The sequence below is a fragment of the Marmota monax genome, unplaced genomic scaffold (assembly GCF_021218885.2).
Source record: "Marmota monax isolate L192 unplaced genomic scaffold, Marmota_monax_Labrador192_F-V1.1 WCK01_AAM20220418_F8-fsc00064, whole genome shotgun sequence".
NCBI lineage: Eukaryota > Metazoa > Chordata > Mammalia > Rodentia > Sciuridae > Marmota > Marmota monax.
In genome coordinates, this window is record NW_026694542.1 from 1,841,702 (window position 1) to 1,855,216 (window position 13,515).

Sequence of the window (13,515 nt, forward strand, 5' to 3'; positions counted from 1 at the left end):
CTTAAATGGAAATCAACATTTCAGTGTATGGGAGAAATATGTAAGCCAATTTTTCTAACCCACCATAAAGGCCATAAGAAGACTGTAAGGTCCATGTGGAACCAAGGGAGGGTGAGATCCACTCTTCCAACTTCTGCCTCATTTCTTTACTATTTCCTCTATTTAGTTTAATTCCTCCTCACTCCCTTCTCTTGCTGTCTTTTCTCCACCTGATAAACTTAACTTACCTTCATGGCTCAGCCAAATGCCACATCTTCTGCAATACCTTCCCTGATATTTTCAGGCAGAATTAATAGCTGCTTTGTGTGTGCTCCCATAGTACACTGTTTGTACTGCTATCGGGCTCTGGTTTAATTCTGCCTTGTATTACCTTGATTTGTTTACAAGTCTGTCTCCCTCCCTTGACTGAACTCCTTGAGAGCAAGGACCTTGACTTATTCATTTGTTTTTCATATAGCACCTAGAAGAGTGCCTGGCACCTCCTTGATGTTGGAAAAAACTGTTTATTCAATATGAAGTGAAAGGCCCAGAGGTGGTAGGTTCTGGGGCTGGGCCTCTGGGGGGAAATACGCTATGTGGGTGCAGTAACTGGGAAGGGCATATCGATCAGATATCCTGAGATCTTTTTAAGGGAACAGTAGATAGATGCTTTTAAGATAACTGCAGGGCCTTTATTGTGCTGGATGAGGTGTGGAAGCTGAATTGTGTAGGGTAGTACAAGTCACAAAATCGTGACTGGTAGTCTTTGCAAGACCAAGATTGTTTAAACCACAAAGAATTTTAATTTTCTGAATTGTTTCCTAAATTTTAAAGAGATTTCACCCTACACTCTGGATTTCTAACTTCTCTTAAAAAGCAGAGCATACTTAATCAATGGGATTACATTTTTACACTGTAATAGCTGAGGCTGAATAGGAATGCCTCCTTAGATAGGACAAGGACTCTCCAGATTAATGTAGTCCCTATTACTTTCACTTCTTTCTTTTTTAAACATTATAAGTCATATACCATAAAATCCATCCTCTTAAAGCATGCAATTCAGTGGTATTTAGTATGTTTACAAGGTTGTATAACTATCCACCACTGTCTAATTCTAGGCCATTTTCATCATTCCAGAAAGAAGCCTCACATTCATTACCATTCTCCAATTTCTCCTTCTGTGCTTGTAGAACCACTAATATGAATTTGCTTATTATGGATATAGCAAACATTTAAATGCAGTCGTCATACAATAAGTGGCATTTTGTGTTGGTCTTCTTTCACTTTGCATAATGTTTTCAAGGTTCATCCATTCTGTAATATGGATCTTCATTCATTTTTATGGATAAATAATATTCCACCATATGGTTGCACCACATTTTATGTACCCACTCATCAGCTTTCTTGGATTTTCAGATCGTTTCTACCCTTTGGCTGTTATGAATACTGATTGTATGAATATCGGTGAATGAGTTTTTGTGTGAACTCAATTGTTTCTTAAGTCATTAAGAAATTAGCTCATTTTCATTAATCTTTCTGATTCCTGTAGGTTTTGATACTTATGTTAGTTGCTGCTTGGGGATAGAAAAAATAGGAAAGTGCAGGAAAACAGTAGAGAAGGGCGGAAGAAGTAGTTGGTCTTGGGTACCTGCAGTGTAAGAAGATATTGGGTACCTACAGATGACAAGAAGAGGAGAGGAAAATAGGAATGGGAGGAGAAAGAGGACAGCCTCACCATGATTTCCCTGGACATATCTTAAAGAAAGTAGGCAGAGAAAGCAAGGTGGTGGAATGGGAAGGGGACCAGGGATGTGGGTCCTAGTATCTCATAGTGCTGCATTTCAGCTGATATGACTTTGCCCAGCTATTTCCTTGAAATCCATGGCCTCATCTGTGCACTAGACAATAGAATTACTCAATCTCAACTGAGTTTTCATGAGAATAAATAATATAGATGTGACAAAGTATTACAAAGTTAAAATTAACATGTGAGCGATTAATCTTCAGGAGAAACTTCACGTATGAGGTGTTCAATTACTGAAATAACCCCTGAAGAGAATAACCCAGCACCCAAGAGGGGCCTTCTTATTGGATATACATCATTGCCAATTAGGTTCCTTAGAGGGACTCTAAATGATCCATATCTCTCTTTTCTTTTGCAGGAAAGCATGAGAACAATTTTTCTCTTATAGATACTTGAGAGAGGTCAGTTGTGAAGGTCTGCGTTTGAGGAGGTCAGGATGTTGAGGGAGTTGGGTATTGGAGCTTCCCTGGGGCCCTATGGATTAGTAGATTAGTTACAGGCTGAGATTTTGTTAGAGTCTTGGCCTGTTATTGAAAACCCTATTGTAGATCATATAGTTTTTAAAAGATATTTTTTAAGTTGTCAATGGCCCTTTATTTTGTTTGTTTATATGTGATGCTAAGAATCGAACCCAGTGCCTCACACATGCAGGCAAGTGCTCTATCACTGAGCCACAGCCCCAGCCCTGATTATATAGTTTTTATACAGACTTTCCTAATCATTATGAAAGGTGGATGAAGTAATGAAGTGTCCTAAGGGATGGCTGGGCTAGTGCCAGAGGTATCCCAGGAGAGCAGGGAAGAAGAGGTGGATGGGATGTGTCCTGAGGAGAAATAGTATTGCTTGGATTTTTCTGAGTGAAGAAATAATAAAAAATCATGAATGTTTACTGTGCTACTCTTCTACTGCTTTACATATTAACCCATTAAGTCATCATTAGAACCCTGCGAAATAGAGCTTTTAGAGGAGGAGGAGATACAAGAGATGAGAAGTTAAGTAACTTGCTCTGATCACATAACTAGAAAGGGTGGGGTCAGGAGTCATACCCAGTCAGCCTGATTCCAAAGTTGTGAGGTAGCAGGAGAAAACCTAGGTTTCCAATCAGGTTGCCTGATGGTCATCACTCCACTGCCCTGAGAAAATCAAGTGGTCTGTAGCCTGTCATTGTGGGAATTACCCAGACTGCTTTGGGCCACCATCAAGACCTAGCTCAATCCTCATTTTAAGCTGGTGTAGCCAATTTAAATCTGACATAATTAAATCTTAAATCTATAACTGATTGGATACCAGCCCTAGGATTTTTATTCCCCACTTCCTCTCCAGCATAGGACCTGTATGGGAAGGTGGGGAGGGAGAAAAAATGGGGGGAAGAAAAGGGAGAGTGGGGTGGGTGGGAATGACATCAAGTAGGAATGCGCCAGTCAGCGGGGGTAAATTTTCCACTTGGATCTGTGTGGAAACCTGATCCTGCCTCTATTTTTGGTCTCCTTCTCTAACAACCTTTCACCAGATTGGAATTTTTCTGCACCTGTAACACATTTTTAATGTAATAAGTCTAGGAGAAACCAGGTATTATATCATGCTGGGGCCTGGGCTGTGTTTCTAGGAGCAAAGGTAGCCCAGACCCCAGTTTATCCCTATAGGGGATTAGTGTATTAGTCACCCTGTAAAAGCTCAATTTATTATGATTTTTTAAATGTTTCTTTTAGCACTTGCTTATAAAAGGTGAAGAGGGGAGCCACGAATGTGTCTGTGTTCCCTGCCCCCACCACCTCCACATATGAACGTACACTCTCTATCAATTTCCTATGAACCCACATTCCATAAAATCAAATCCAGAGGCATTGGCTTTGACCAATTAGCTTACCCTTGCTGTGTTGGACTTTTGTCCTGCTTTGGGCCAGTGCAAGTAATGAACGGATGAGATTATTGTACCAGACACCCCTCAGTTGGGAATGAAAGGAAGTTAGAAAGTAAATTAGCTGTTGAAGGTGACCATGAGTGGCTATTGGGGCCAACGTGCAGATTCAGCTTGTTCATGTGTGACTGAGCCCTTCCTTTCCTGTTACTCCAGATGGGATGTCTGGTGGATATATGCCATTTGTTTCATGGGGCTTAGAGTAGCTGTTTCTGCCAGTTTTTCTACCTAGATGGAGAGTTCTATACAACTCACACTCATCACAGGGTTTAAGGGGTGGGGTAGAGAAACAGTGAGAAACCGTTTGATGTCCATGTTTACATGAGAACACTTGAGGCAGAGTGGTCGCTGGGACAGAGCATGCACTTACGAATAGATATGGGCTTGTGTCCCACTGCTGCCATCCAGGTCAAGAGTCTGGATCCAAGGTGCTTGGGTTCTGAATTTTGGTGCCTATTCAGTACTCAGATGAGTATTTCAGGCTTTATTTCATCTTCCATCCCTCATTCACTAAAATCCTAACTCCTATCCAAAGATGGGTTGTGACAGAGCAGAAAGAATCCAGCTTCCAATCAGAAGATCCGAGTTGAAATCTCAGTTCTGCCATTTTCTAGTTGTGTGCCCAAGAATGCATTCCATGTTTTGCAGGGTCTGAAGCCAATATAGTTTCTGATAACAAAATTATCAATGCAAAATTGCCAGGGTGCTGATCAGTGCCTTGAAAGGGCTTGTGCAAGTAAAGAGCTGAATGACATAGAAGCATCATTAACTTCACTGAATTGACCTCTGTGTATACCCTCGTGTCACTTAACCTGTTTGAATCCTGGTTATTTATTCCTAAAATGGATTTAATAATGCCTGTCTGTTCTAAGAAAGTATTGTACAGAACAAACAAGAGTGAGTATATATCAAAGTGTTTTTGTTCAGTATCATATACATATAAATGTATCCAAACACACAATCTACATGTATTATTTTTACAGTCCAATCTGGTATTGGTTTGATGTCTTGGTTATATTGTGGATAGATACCCTACTCAGTCATTGGTCTGAGTGTTTCTTATTGGTTCAGTTGGTCAGGGCATTTTCAGAGCGATCATTCTGTGTATTACTTGACAAGTTCCAGATCTAGAGAGGGATAAATAAAAATAAGTTTGGCATCTTTCTTGTGTGTGGAGTATGAGGAATGGCCCATCTCTGGAATCTCTCTACTCTACCACTGCATCTGTAGATGTTTTTTGGTATATTTCACTAGAGCCTGCATAATAGTATTTGGGATTTCAAATATATCAGAACAATGAAAAACAAAACAATTTGTACCTGGATAGTTATCAGTAAAATGTCTAAGGCTGTTGGTTCCTCTGGTGTTGATAGAGACTTCCTCTGGCTTTGAAGCTTTGAGATCTGCATCCATTTGCCATTAAAAAAGGAATAAAGCATCTCCACCTCTCTGATGGTGACTATGAGTATGTTTCCATGCCGGTCTTTAATGGGCTCATAGTAAACTCTTCCCAAGTTGTGTGTTCCAAGTAAATTCTAGAAATAAATAGATTACTGGTAGCTTAGATGATATTTTTAAAGAAAATGAACACAATAGCAACAAAAGATGTGAATAATTATCTGATTTCTGAGAAGTGTTTTTAAGACTTAAACCTAAAATATGTGGCATCATAGAAATGTTTTTAACAGAGGCTCAAAGAAAATATCTTCACCATGAGCCTGCAAAGATTATAGCAAGAGCACAAATATTATGTTTTTTTTAAGCAAATTCAATATCTGTAAATATCTCTTACCCACATAGACACACCAGCACATAAACCTCAGTTACCAGCACTTGAAGAGAATCCCAGATGTTTTAAAGAAAAATGCCTGATATTTCAAGTATGCTATTTGTGGAGTTTTCAAGAGATCTACAGTAAGCTAGTATGAGGTGGGGTTGTTTAAAATGAAGAAGTGAATTGACAATGTAGCACATTGTACGGATCCCCAAATGACTGCACATTCCCTTCAAGATGCTTTAATTGAGAGATTGGCCTGGTTTGACTTATCTGTGTTTCGGTGAGTTTCACTTATTTAAAGGTTTGTTAAAATTTCTTATGAACTAGGTCAACTAAGGCAGACAATACTTTTAGAAAGGTAGGAAAGGAAGAATGCCACACTAAATGTGGAGGGGTCTGGGTGGGTACTACTAGAATCAACAGGAGTTTTACAAATATGCAGGGTGTGAAGATTTCTAACGTAGAGCACTGGATGATTAGGATAAAATCCCTTCTTGCTTTTAATATGTTTCAAAAAAAAAATAATCCCAAAGCTCCAAGTTGGTACTTTTGTGAACTCATATAAACGATGATGAGATAACCTGCTAGCATTAAAGCAAAGTGAATTGGAAATTGTAAAAATGACAAGGCTGTCCTAAAAATAAATGAGCCAGCTGGTTAGTATTCATGTCTGTGAAAACACTGGAGTAAGGACTATGTCTTAAGCTTCTTATTCTTCAAAAAGATCAGACACATAATGAGTAAGGGATTTCATAATTATTAGTATATCATAAAATTCATTTGTCAGAATTATTATTTTCTAAAAATAGTCTAATCTCTCAGATTTTTTTCTTTCTAATAAATTACTTCTAAATCAGACAGAGTAAGTTTGGATAAGCTTTTTAGTTCAGTCCTATGTAGTTCTGTGGTTTTATATAGAGGCAGTTTGCTAAATATGCAGTGCTATGCTTGTAAATGGGCTATGAATCAAAACAAAAAAATGGGGCATGACTGATTTGTAGCATATACCAATCTCTGTGGTGTAAATATTCCTGCCACAGTTGATTTTAGGCTACCCAGGGTATAACACCAAGTTTTCAATATTCCTGAATATGTAACAACTGGTTCTCTTGAGCCAGTTAGACTCAGCCTCAGCCACCACTGCTATTAAGACTTAAACTGATACTGAGTTTGAGGGCTGGCTGCCATTCATTAATAGCTAGACTGTTTATTCTCTCTAATTCTGAGTTTCACTATCTTAACTTAAAATTTTTTCCTTCTCAGACATCTTTTATGGGAATCCTTACCTCTTAAGAGTGTTTGAGGAGTTAAACAATGCATGAGAAAGTGTTTTGCAAACTCTCAAGCTTGCTACTAAATGGTGTATGGACTTTCTTTTCTGCTCTAATTGGAGTCCACCTTGGCTTACACCTACTCGTTTTCAAGATACAGCCCTTTCAGTCTTTCAGTCTTTCCTTCTCTGGGTAGATTTTCCTAAAGCTCTGAATTTACCATCTTCTTTTTCCCTGTTGCTTCTTGTGCAAACTTCTATCTTAGCACATCTTTGACTTTACTGCATAAGATTGATGTTCATTTAATAAGATTATGATTGTTTCATCTTTCATGATTGTGTCTCTGAGTCCTTTGCACAGTGTCTGGCACATAGTGAGAACTCAATTGTTTGTCAACTCAATTAACATACATATTTTCATTAAGACATTGGAAATTATGATTTGCTGTGGACCAAGGCTGATGGATATACACTGATTGAGATGGTCATTTCATTTGTATAGGGTTAATGTCATTAGTTCACTGTCAACTTTGAATAGGTTTTCTAATGGGATTAATAAGAAGGCACTAAAAATCCTCCTGAAATTCTTCATTGACATTAATTGGGTTGGCTAGTTAGCTTGGGTGTGGGGTGCAATTAAAAGCAGAATATTCTTGTGAAAATAAGTTGAAGCTGTATTTCAAAGAGGCAGATTCAGGGTTCTTTTGGGCCTAAAGGAAAAAAATTGACCATGTTAATACCTGTCATACTATGGAATCAAGGTTAAGTTTCTTGATGATTCTATAGGGTAAAGAGGAATAAGAGCACTTGATAGTTGGCAGGATGCATTTAGATTATAAACAGAACATATTAAAAGACTATCAACAAACCCTGACTACAGGCACATTTTTAGAGATATGTATTTAGTTTAAGGTGACATGAGAAGTTTAAGGAAGTCCAGAGGCAGGAGGTGAAGGCCTAGAAAAAAACAATAAAATTTTGGGGAACCCTTTTTTTCCCTCCCTTGAGAAAGGGGAAAAAAACACAATATCATCAAAAAGTGTCACCTAATTCTTACTCATTAACACTAATTTCTTAAAAAACTATGGAGGATGAAAATTTAATGTAATACAATCTACACTTTTCAGATTATTCCTGTGTTTTGAGATAAGTAGTATAGATAACATCTGTGAGAGCAAAGTATACTTCTGTCTCTTCCTAAGAAGAGAACTTTGCTATTTTTCTGAAAGAAAGAACACAATGCTAGGTCTTAGTCACTTGCAGGCTTTCTTGTCTTATTTTTTCTTCCCCAAATGCTAACAGATACTGTCTCTCTCTTTCTGCCTAGATAATTTTAACTAATTAACTAATGCATATTTTACCTTCTTTTAAATAAAACAATAAAAGGCTGCTTCTAAGTAGGCTGCAAATGATGTGGAATATACTTCTACTTTTTCTTTTTTGATATAGTGTGGATAATTTCTTTAAAAACTTTGCCCACTTTTTTTTTTTGTAAATTAGCACACAATAATATGTTAAAGTATTGGGAAGAATACACTCCTTGGAGATACATGGATCTGGATTTGAATCCATAAGTACCACTTTCTATTTGTGTGACCTTGGACACAAATTAGCCTTTCTTGGTCTCAGTTTTATCATCTGTTAAGTGAATATCAATACTAGTACATTGTCATCATGTTATAGTGAAGATTATATGAGATAGAGTTTGTAAAGCACTTAGCACAGTGCCTGGCACCTATTCTGTTAAACAAATAAAAGTTGTTGTTCTACTATTATTATTTACTATTATATATTAATTAAAGGAGGAGATTACTATATAGCAGAAACAGACAACAAGGATTAAATTGTACCAATTGGTATATACCACGATGAAGGTTAAGTCAGTGTGCAATAGACACAGAGGAGGAAGAGAAAGATTGTGATTAAGGCTCCATAGGCCATGATAAAATACCGGGCCACTGTTGAAAGGACAGGGAATACTGTGGTCAGGACATTTTAGGTTGGCTACTCTAGAAGAAGTGTGGAGAATGGATTGAAGAATAAGAATGGAAACAAAGGGGTGACTTTGAAGGCTTTTTATGAAACTGGAGTAATCAGACAGTAGTAGTAAGAATGGAAAGAGGAGGGGAGTAAGATGAGATATGCAAGAGGTGAACTAATATGGCTGATGCCAATGAAGTTATATATAATATATTTTTACTATCCTCAGAACATTGCAAAAAATTTTTTAGATTAGTAAAGTGACTTAAAATATTTTATCAATTCACAAGTTTATTTTTCCTCTTCATCTGAAAAGTTTTTTTTTCCTGCACCTTACCCTTCCCCTGACAAAAAGGTGCTAGGCGTTTCATATTTCATTAAACTTTCATTTATTTAACAGAGACTAGGTGCCAGGCACTGTGCTAAGTGCTTTACAAACTCTTATGTCATTTAAACATATCATATTTCTAGACATTTCATCCTAGAGACCAGAAAATAGTTTGGGCAATAGAGCCCACAGCAAAAAATGAAAGCAACTTTATTATTTAATTGGGCAAATAGAAACATGAAGGAGAGAAAGGAATGTATAACATGCTTTTGATGAGGGATCTGTAAGGTGCTGAATATTTATTGAGGACTGAGGCTCTGACTGCTATGCAGGGCTGGAGAAATATCCAGGTATTAATTGTGGTATGAGACACATTTCTGCGATCACTTTCCATTTGGTTAGATGGAGTTTCCCTTAACTGCAATTTTTGGGGTCCCTGGGGTTGAGATGACAAATATAATACTCATTCAACTAGTAGGTACTGAAGGCCCAACATATACCAGGCGTTGGGGATATAGACGTAATCAAGATAGACATATTTTTTTAAACTCATGGTCATTTTTTAAAGTCATGGTCCAAGTGGATCACTATTCAGATAAAGATAAAACAATGAATGGGATTATGGCCATTGTTCTGAAAGGAGAATACAAGATGCTATGGGAATGAGTCACTTAATCAGAAGATCAGAGAAAGGAAGTATAAAAATTAAGCTGAGACTTGAAGGAGTGGAGTGTAAGAATTATCAAGAAAAAGAGGTAGAAGAAGAGGACTCTAAACAGAAAATAGCATGTGACCTAGCAAAAGAGAATGGGAAAGACAGACCAGTCAGCTGGAAGAAAATCAGGGGAGTGTGGAATTGTGGAAGCCAATGAATATGCCAATTTGAAAAAGGAGAAAGGGACCACATGTGTCCAATGCTGCCGGGATATCAGTTGCAAAGAGGACTTAAAGTGGTCATTGGATTGAGTGAAACAGAGGTAACTGACAGAGATGAAAATGGAAAATTTTTGGGGGGGGCTTCACTATTATCATTTTGGGGATATCATTAAGAGAAAGAATACAGAATTGCAAATATAAAATTAGGTATAAAATGAATATTTATTTAGAATGAGAAAAGAAGCCCTACTTCTCCTACTTCTCCTGTCCCCTCTCCCTTATATACTGGAATTTTTGGTCTCCTTTTCTCCTCAAAATTCTTTTAGACTGTTTATCAGAATGCCTCTTGATTTTAACCCAGCTTCTCCTCCTCACCTAAAACACATCAGGACTTCCATTCTCACAAGGGCTCATGCAGGCTTTATTAGCATTATTTGCCTCTGATTACTGGTGGCCTTAGAGTGCAGTTTTACAGGCATAGTGGCAGCAAAAGTGACAGAGAGGGCTGAGGGTTTATGGGAAATGAGGAAGTAAATGGAAAAAGATAATGTAGGTAATGTTTTAAAAATTTTGGGTATAAGAGGGTAGGGGAGAGATTGTTTGGTAGCTGAAGGGGAAAGTGGTTAACATTCCATGTGAGAATTTGGGGGAGGTCACATTGGCAATACTAGAGTATTTTTAAATTAGCATGGGTGGGGGGCATGAGACAGGATCCAGAGTTTATGTGGAGGGATGAGCCTTTGGTAGGAGGAGTGAGACTTTAGCTGTTGGAATAGGAAGGAAGAAGGAGAAGGTAGGATCAATGCAAGGAGGTTTGTAAATTTGGTGAAAAAATTATTCCCATTCTCATTTATTTACTTAATGAATTAGACAGTAAAGCCATCACCTGAGATGGAGACAGAGAATGTGGGGAATGGGGTGTGGAGGAAAGGAGAAGGCTTTAAATAGTTGCTTTATAGTGTGAGAAAGCAATTTATTAAAAAAAATGGAATGGGACACTAGTTAACATTCCATGTGAGAAGTGCACTCATGAATGAGTTTAACACAAACACAGTCAATTTTCCTCTTTTGTGTGTGATATTTTTTTTCCTGCAAGATGCAACTACTTTAATAGTTTTTTCCTGCAAGATGCAAGCAAGATGCAACTACTTTAATATAGACATATTATACTATATCATTCAGACTTGAGCTTTTCCCCAGTAAACAATAAGAGGGAAAACATTTAGAATATTTTCAAGGGGATGGTTATGATAAATAAAGAAATCAAAACTTAAACAAGGCATAATTCATTATGAAAAATGATAGGATCAATAGATTTAGAGGCCAAAAAATCTAAGACTATTGCAATAAGAGTAGTTGAGTGGGGTCACACTGGCCATCATGGTATCCCTCAGCATCTGACTTCATTGGCTTGTAACAGCCTGATCCTTCTCATGTTACTGATATCAGATGAAAGTGTTCTAGGAAGCCTCCAATAAACACATGATAAAGAGCCTTGCTTGAAATTCCAAGGTTGCTCAGTCTATAATCCATGCAGGTCTGGGCTGCCTGGTGAGCTAATGGGAAGGTCCACTAAGGGGTCTGAGCCCCCTGGGTATGTACTTCATCCTAAAGAATGAGAAGTTTGAGAGAGAGAGTGGTATGGTCCAATCAAGTGGATCAGTGATGAAAGGAAGGAGTACTATGAATTCAGTACAGTTTCCATGGCCCAGATCCAAGAAATTCTCCTTGAGTTTAGGAGAAGATTCTGCAACAAAGAGTAGGTTGAAATGAAGAGAACTGTTTGTTAAAACCTCTGAGGCCACTGAGGACACAAGGCAGTAAACAACCTATGTAATGAAGTACAGCACAGAGGGGCAGCAGTAACCTTTCAGAATTAATTTTATTAGCAACACAGTAATTATTATTCATGCAGAGGATTGAATTATTATTATTGTAGGGGCTCAAGAAATGAAGTTTCCATGATTGTAGGGAGGACATAGATTTTTTTCATGATCTTATTTTAATACCATGGCTGGTATGGTCTAGTCAAACACAGCTTACATGGATTCATGTCTGCTGATTTCTAAGTTTGATGTTTACTGTCAGCTTTGTAGGTAGTTACCCATCTCTGAAAAAGACTCTGTGATCTCCTAAGGACCCTGACTTCATTTAGCAGATGATTTTCTGTGCTAAGAGGCACAAATTAAGGCCATACCAGAAAACAATGAGAGGAAAACCCAGAAGAACTTGTTTAGAATTCAATGCCATTTCTAGAAGATTTGTGACCTACAAAGATTATTACAGGATTATGGACTTGATCTAATTTGAATGATAATATGGGAGAGCTGTTTTAAGAGTTGTTTTTGGTTGTTTACCCTTTGTGAGTAAGCATAAATGCCTATGGCTTTACCAAAAGTGTCACATTCAGAAACCCCTCAAAACATCTGCTGGCTTCTGTTTCCTTTTCCACACATTCACTGATGCATAGGCTGCCAGAACAGCAAGCATCGCTCAGCATCTAGTCAAACTCTTCTTGTTTTGCAAGTGATGAATCTGAAGCCCTTAAGAAGAACTGAGTTGTTGAACAATTAATATCAAATTTAGAATGTAAGTTTCCTAAGTTCTTGTTTAGGGGGTCATGCCAAAGGCATAGGCTCCCACATAAGTAGACATGCAGCTCAAACTGTCCAAGATGCCTTCATGTGTCTAGAGATCTGAAACAGGAAGGAACCCACCCTTTTCCTTTCCAGGTAAGACTGATAACTGAATGCTCCAACTTAAAAAATAAATAAAACACTTCCTTGAGAGTTTGGGTTGAAATTTTTTCCCTCACCTGTAGCTGGGCAGTTGCAGTGAGCATCTTCTGCCGAGTTTGCAGCACTGTGGATGAAGACATGGAGATAGGTACGCTTTGCCTCAGCCACCTTATGTCTTCCCACATACAAGACAGCTGCAAAAGAAGTCACGAGGTCATATCATCGTCCAGGCCAGTGCGTGATTTAGGTTGTGGCATCAAAGCAAAGCTGGGAGAAGGAAACCTGAACCCTGGTGTTTGTTCTCCAGTCCATTTTCAGATACACACGAAACAACTTTTTGATCTCTGTCCAATTGGAAAAAGATCTGAATGCTAATGAAACAGTCAGATCCACATTTTAGTCTTTGCCAAATGATCCCATAACTCAGAATAGTGGAGACATACTCTGACAGGATGCAAGCTTCTTTGCTTTGAAAATGTAGTGTAGACACTACTTTGGTGTTTTTTATGACATAGAGCCTATTAGGTCTGAAAGGGACTTTTGAGATAATTTACTTCCACCCCCAAAACTTTGATCATTAGAGACCCCCTCAACTAAGGTTTCAGAGATTTATGTGCAGAACACTGATGCAAAGTGGGAAAAAAATGAAATCAGAACTCAGAATACCTTTGTGAACCACAGAAAATCTTGTGTAATAGAACTGGTGTGAGAATCATCTATTTCAACAATTGGTATTTGATCTTCATTGGTGACTAACATGTTGTCTTTATAATAAAATATAACTGCTATGTAGAGTCCCCTAAAAAGAAAAAGCAAAATAAAAAAATTGTCTTCAGCTGTCTCCT

At 37.9% G+C, this 13,515-nt stretch overlaps 1 protein-coding gene across 2 annotated transcripts in view; it reads right to left on the bottom strand.

Annotated features, from left to right (window-relative positions):
• Window positions 1-13,515, bottom strand: part of Ankfn1 (ankyrin repeat and fibronectin type III domain containing 1) — a 347,331-nt gene that overhangs the window by 40,731 nt on the left and 293,085 nt on the right. For both annotated transcript variants that reach the window (XM_046420653.2, XM_058571493.1), the window contains 3 exons: window positions 13,337-13,469; window positions 12,748-12,864; window positions 5,021-5,236 (listed from right to left, as the gene is read on the bottom strand). In XM_046420653.2, coding sequence (XP_046276609.1) covers window positions 5,021-5,236; window positions 12,748-12,864; window positions 13,337-13,469 — 466 coding nt within the window. The remainder of the gene's footprint in view (window positions 1-5,020; window positions 5,237-12,747; window positions 12,865-13,336; window positions 13,470-13,515) is intronic.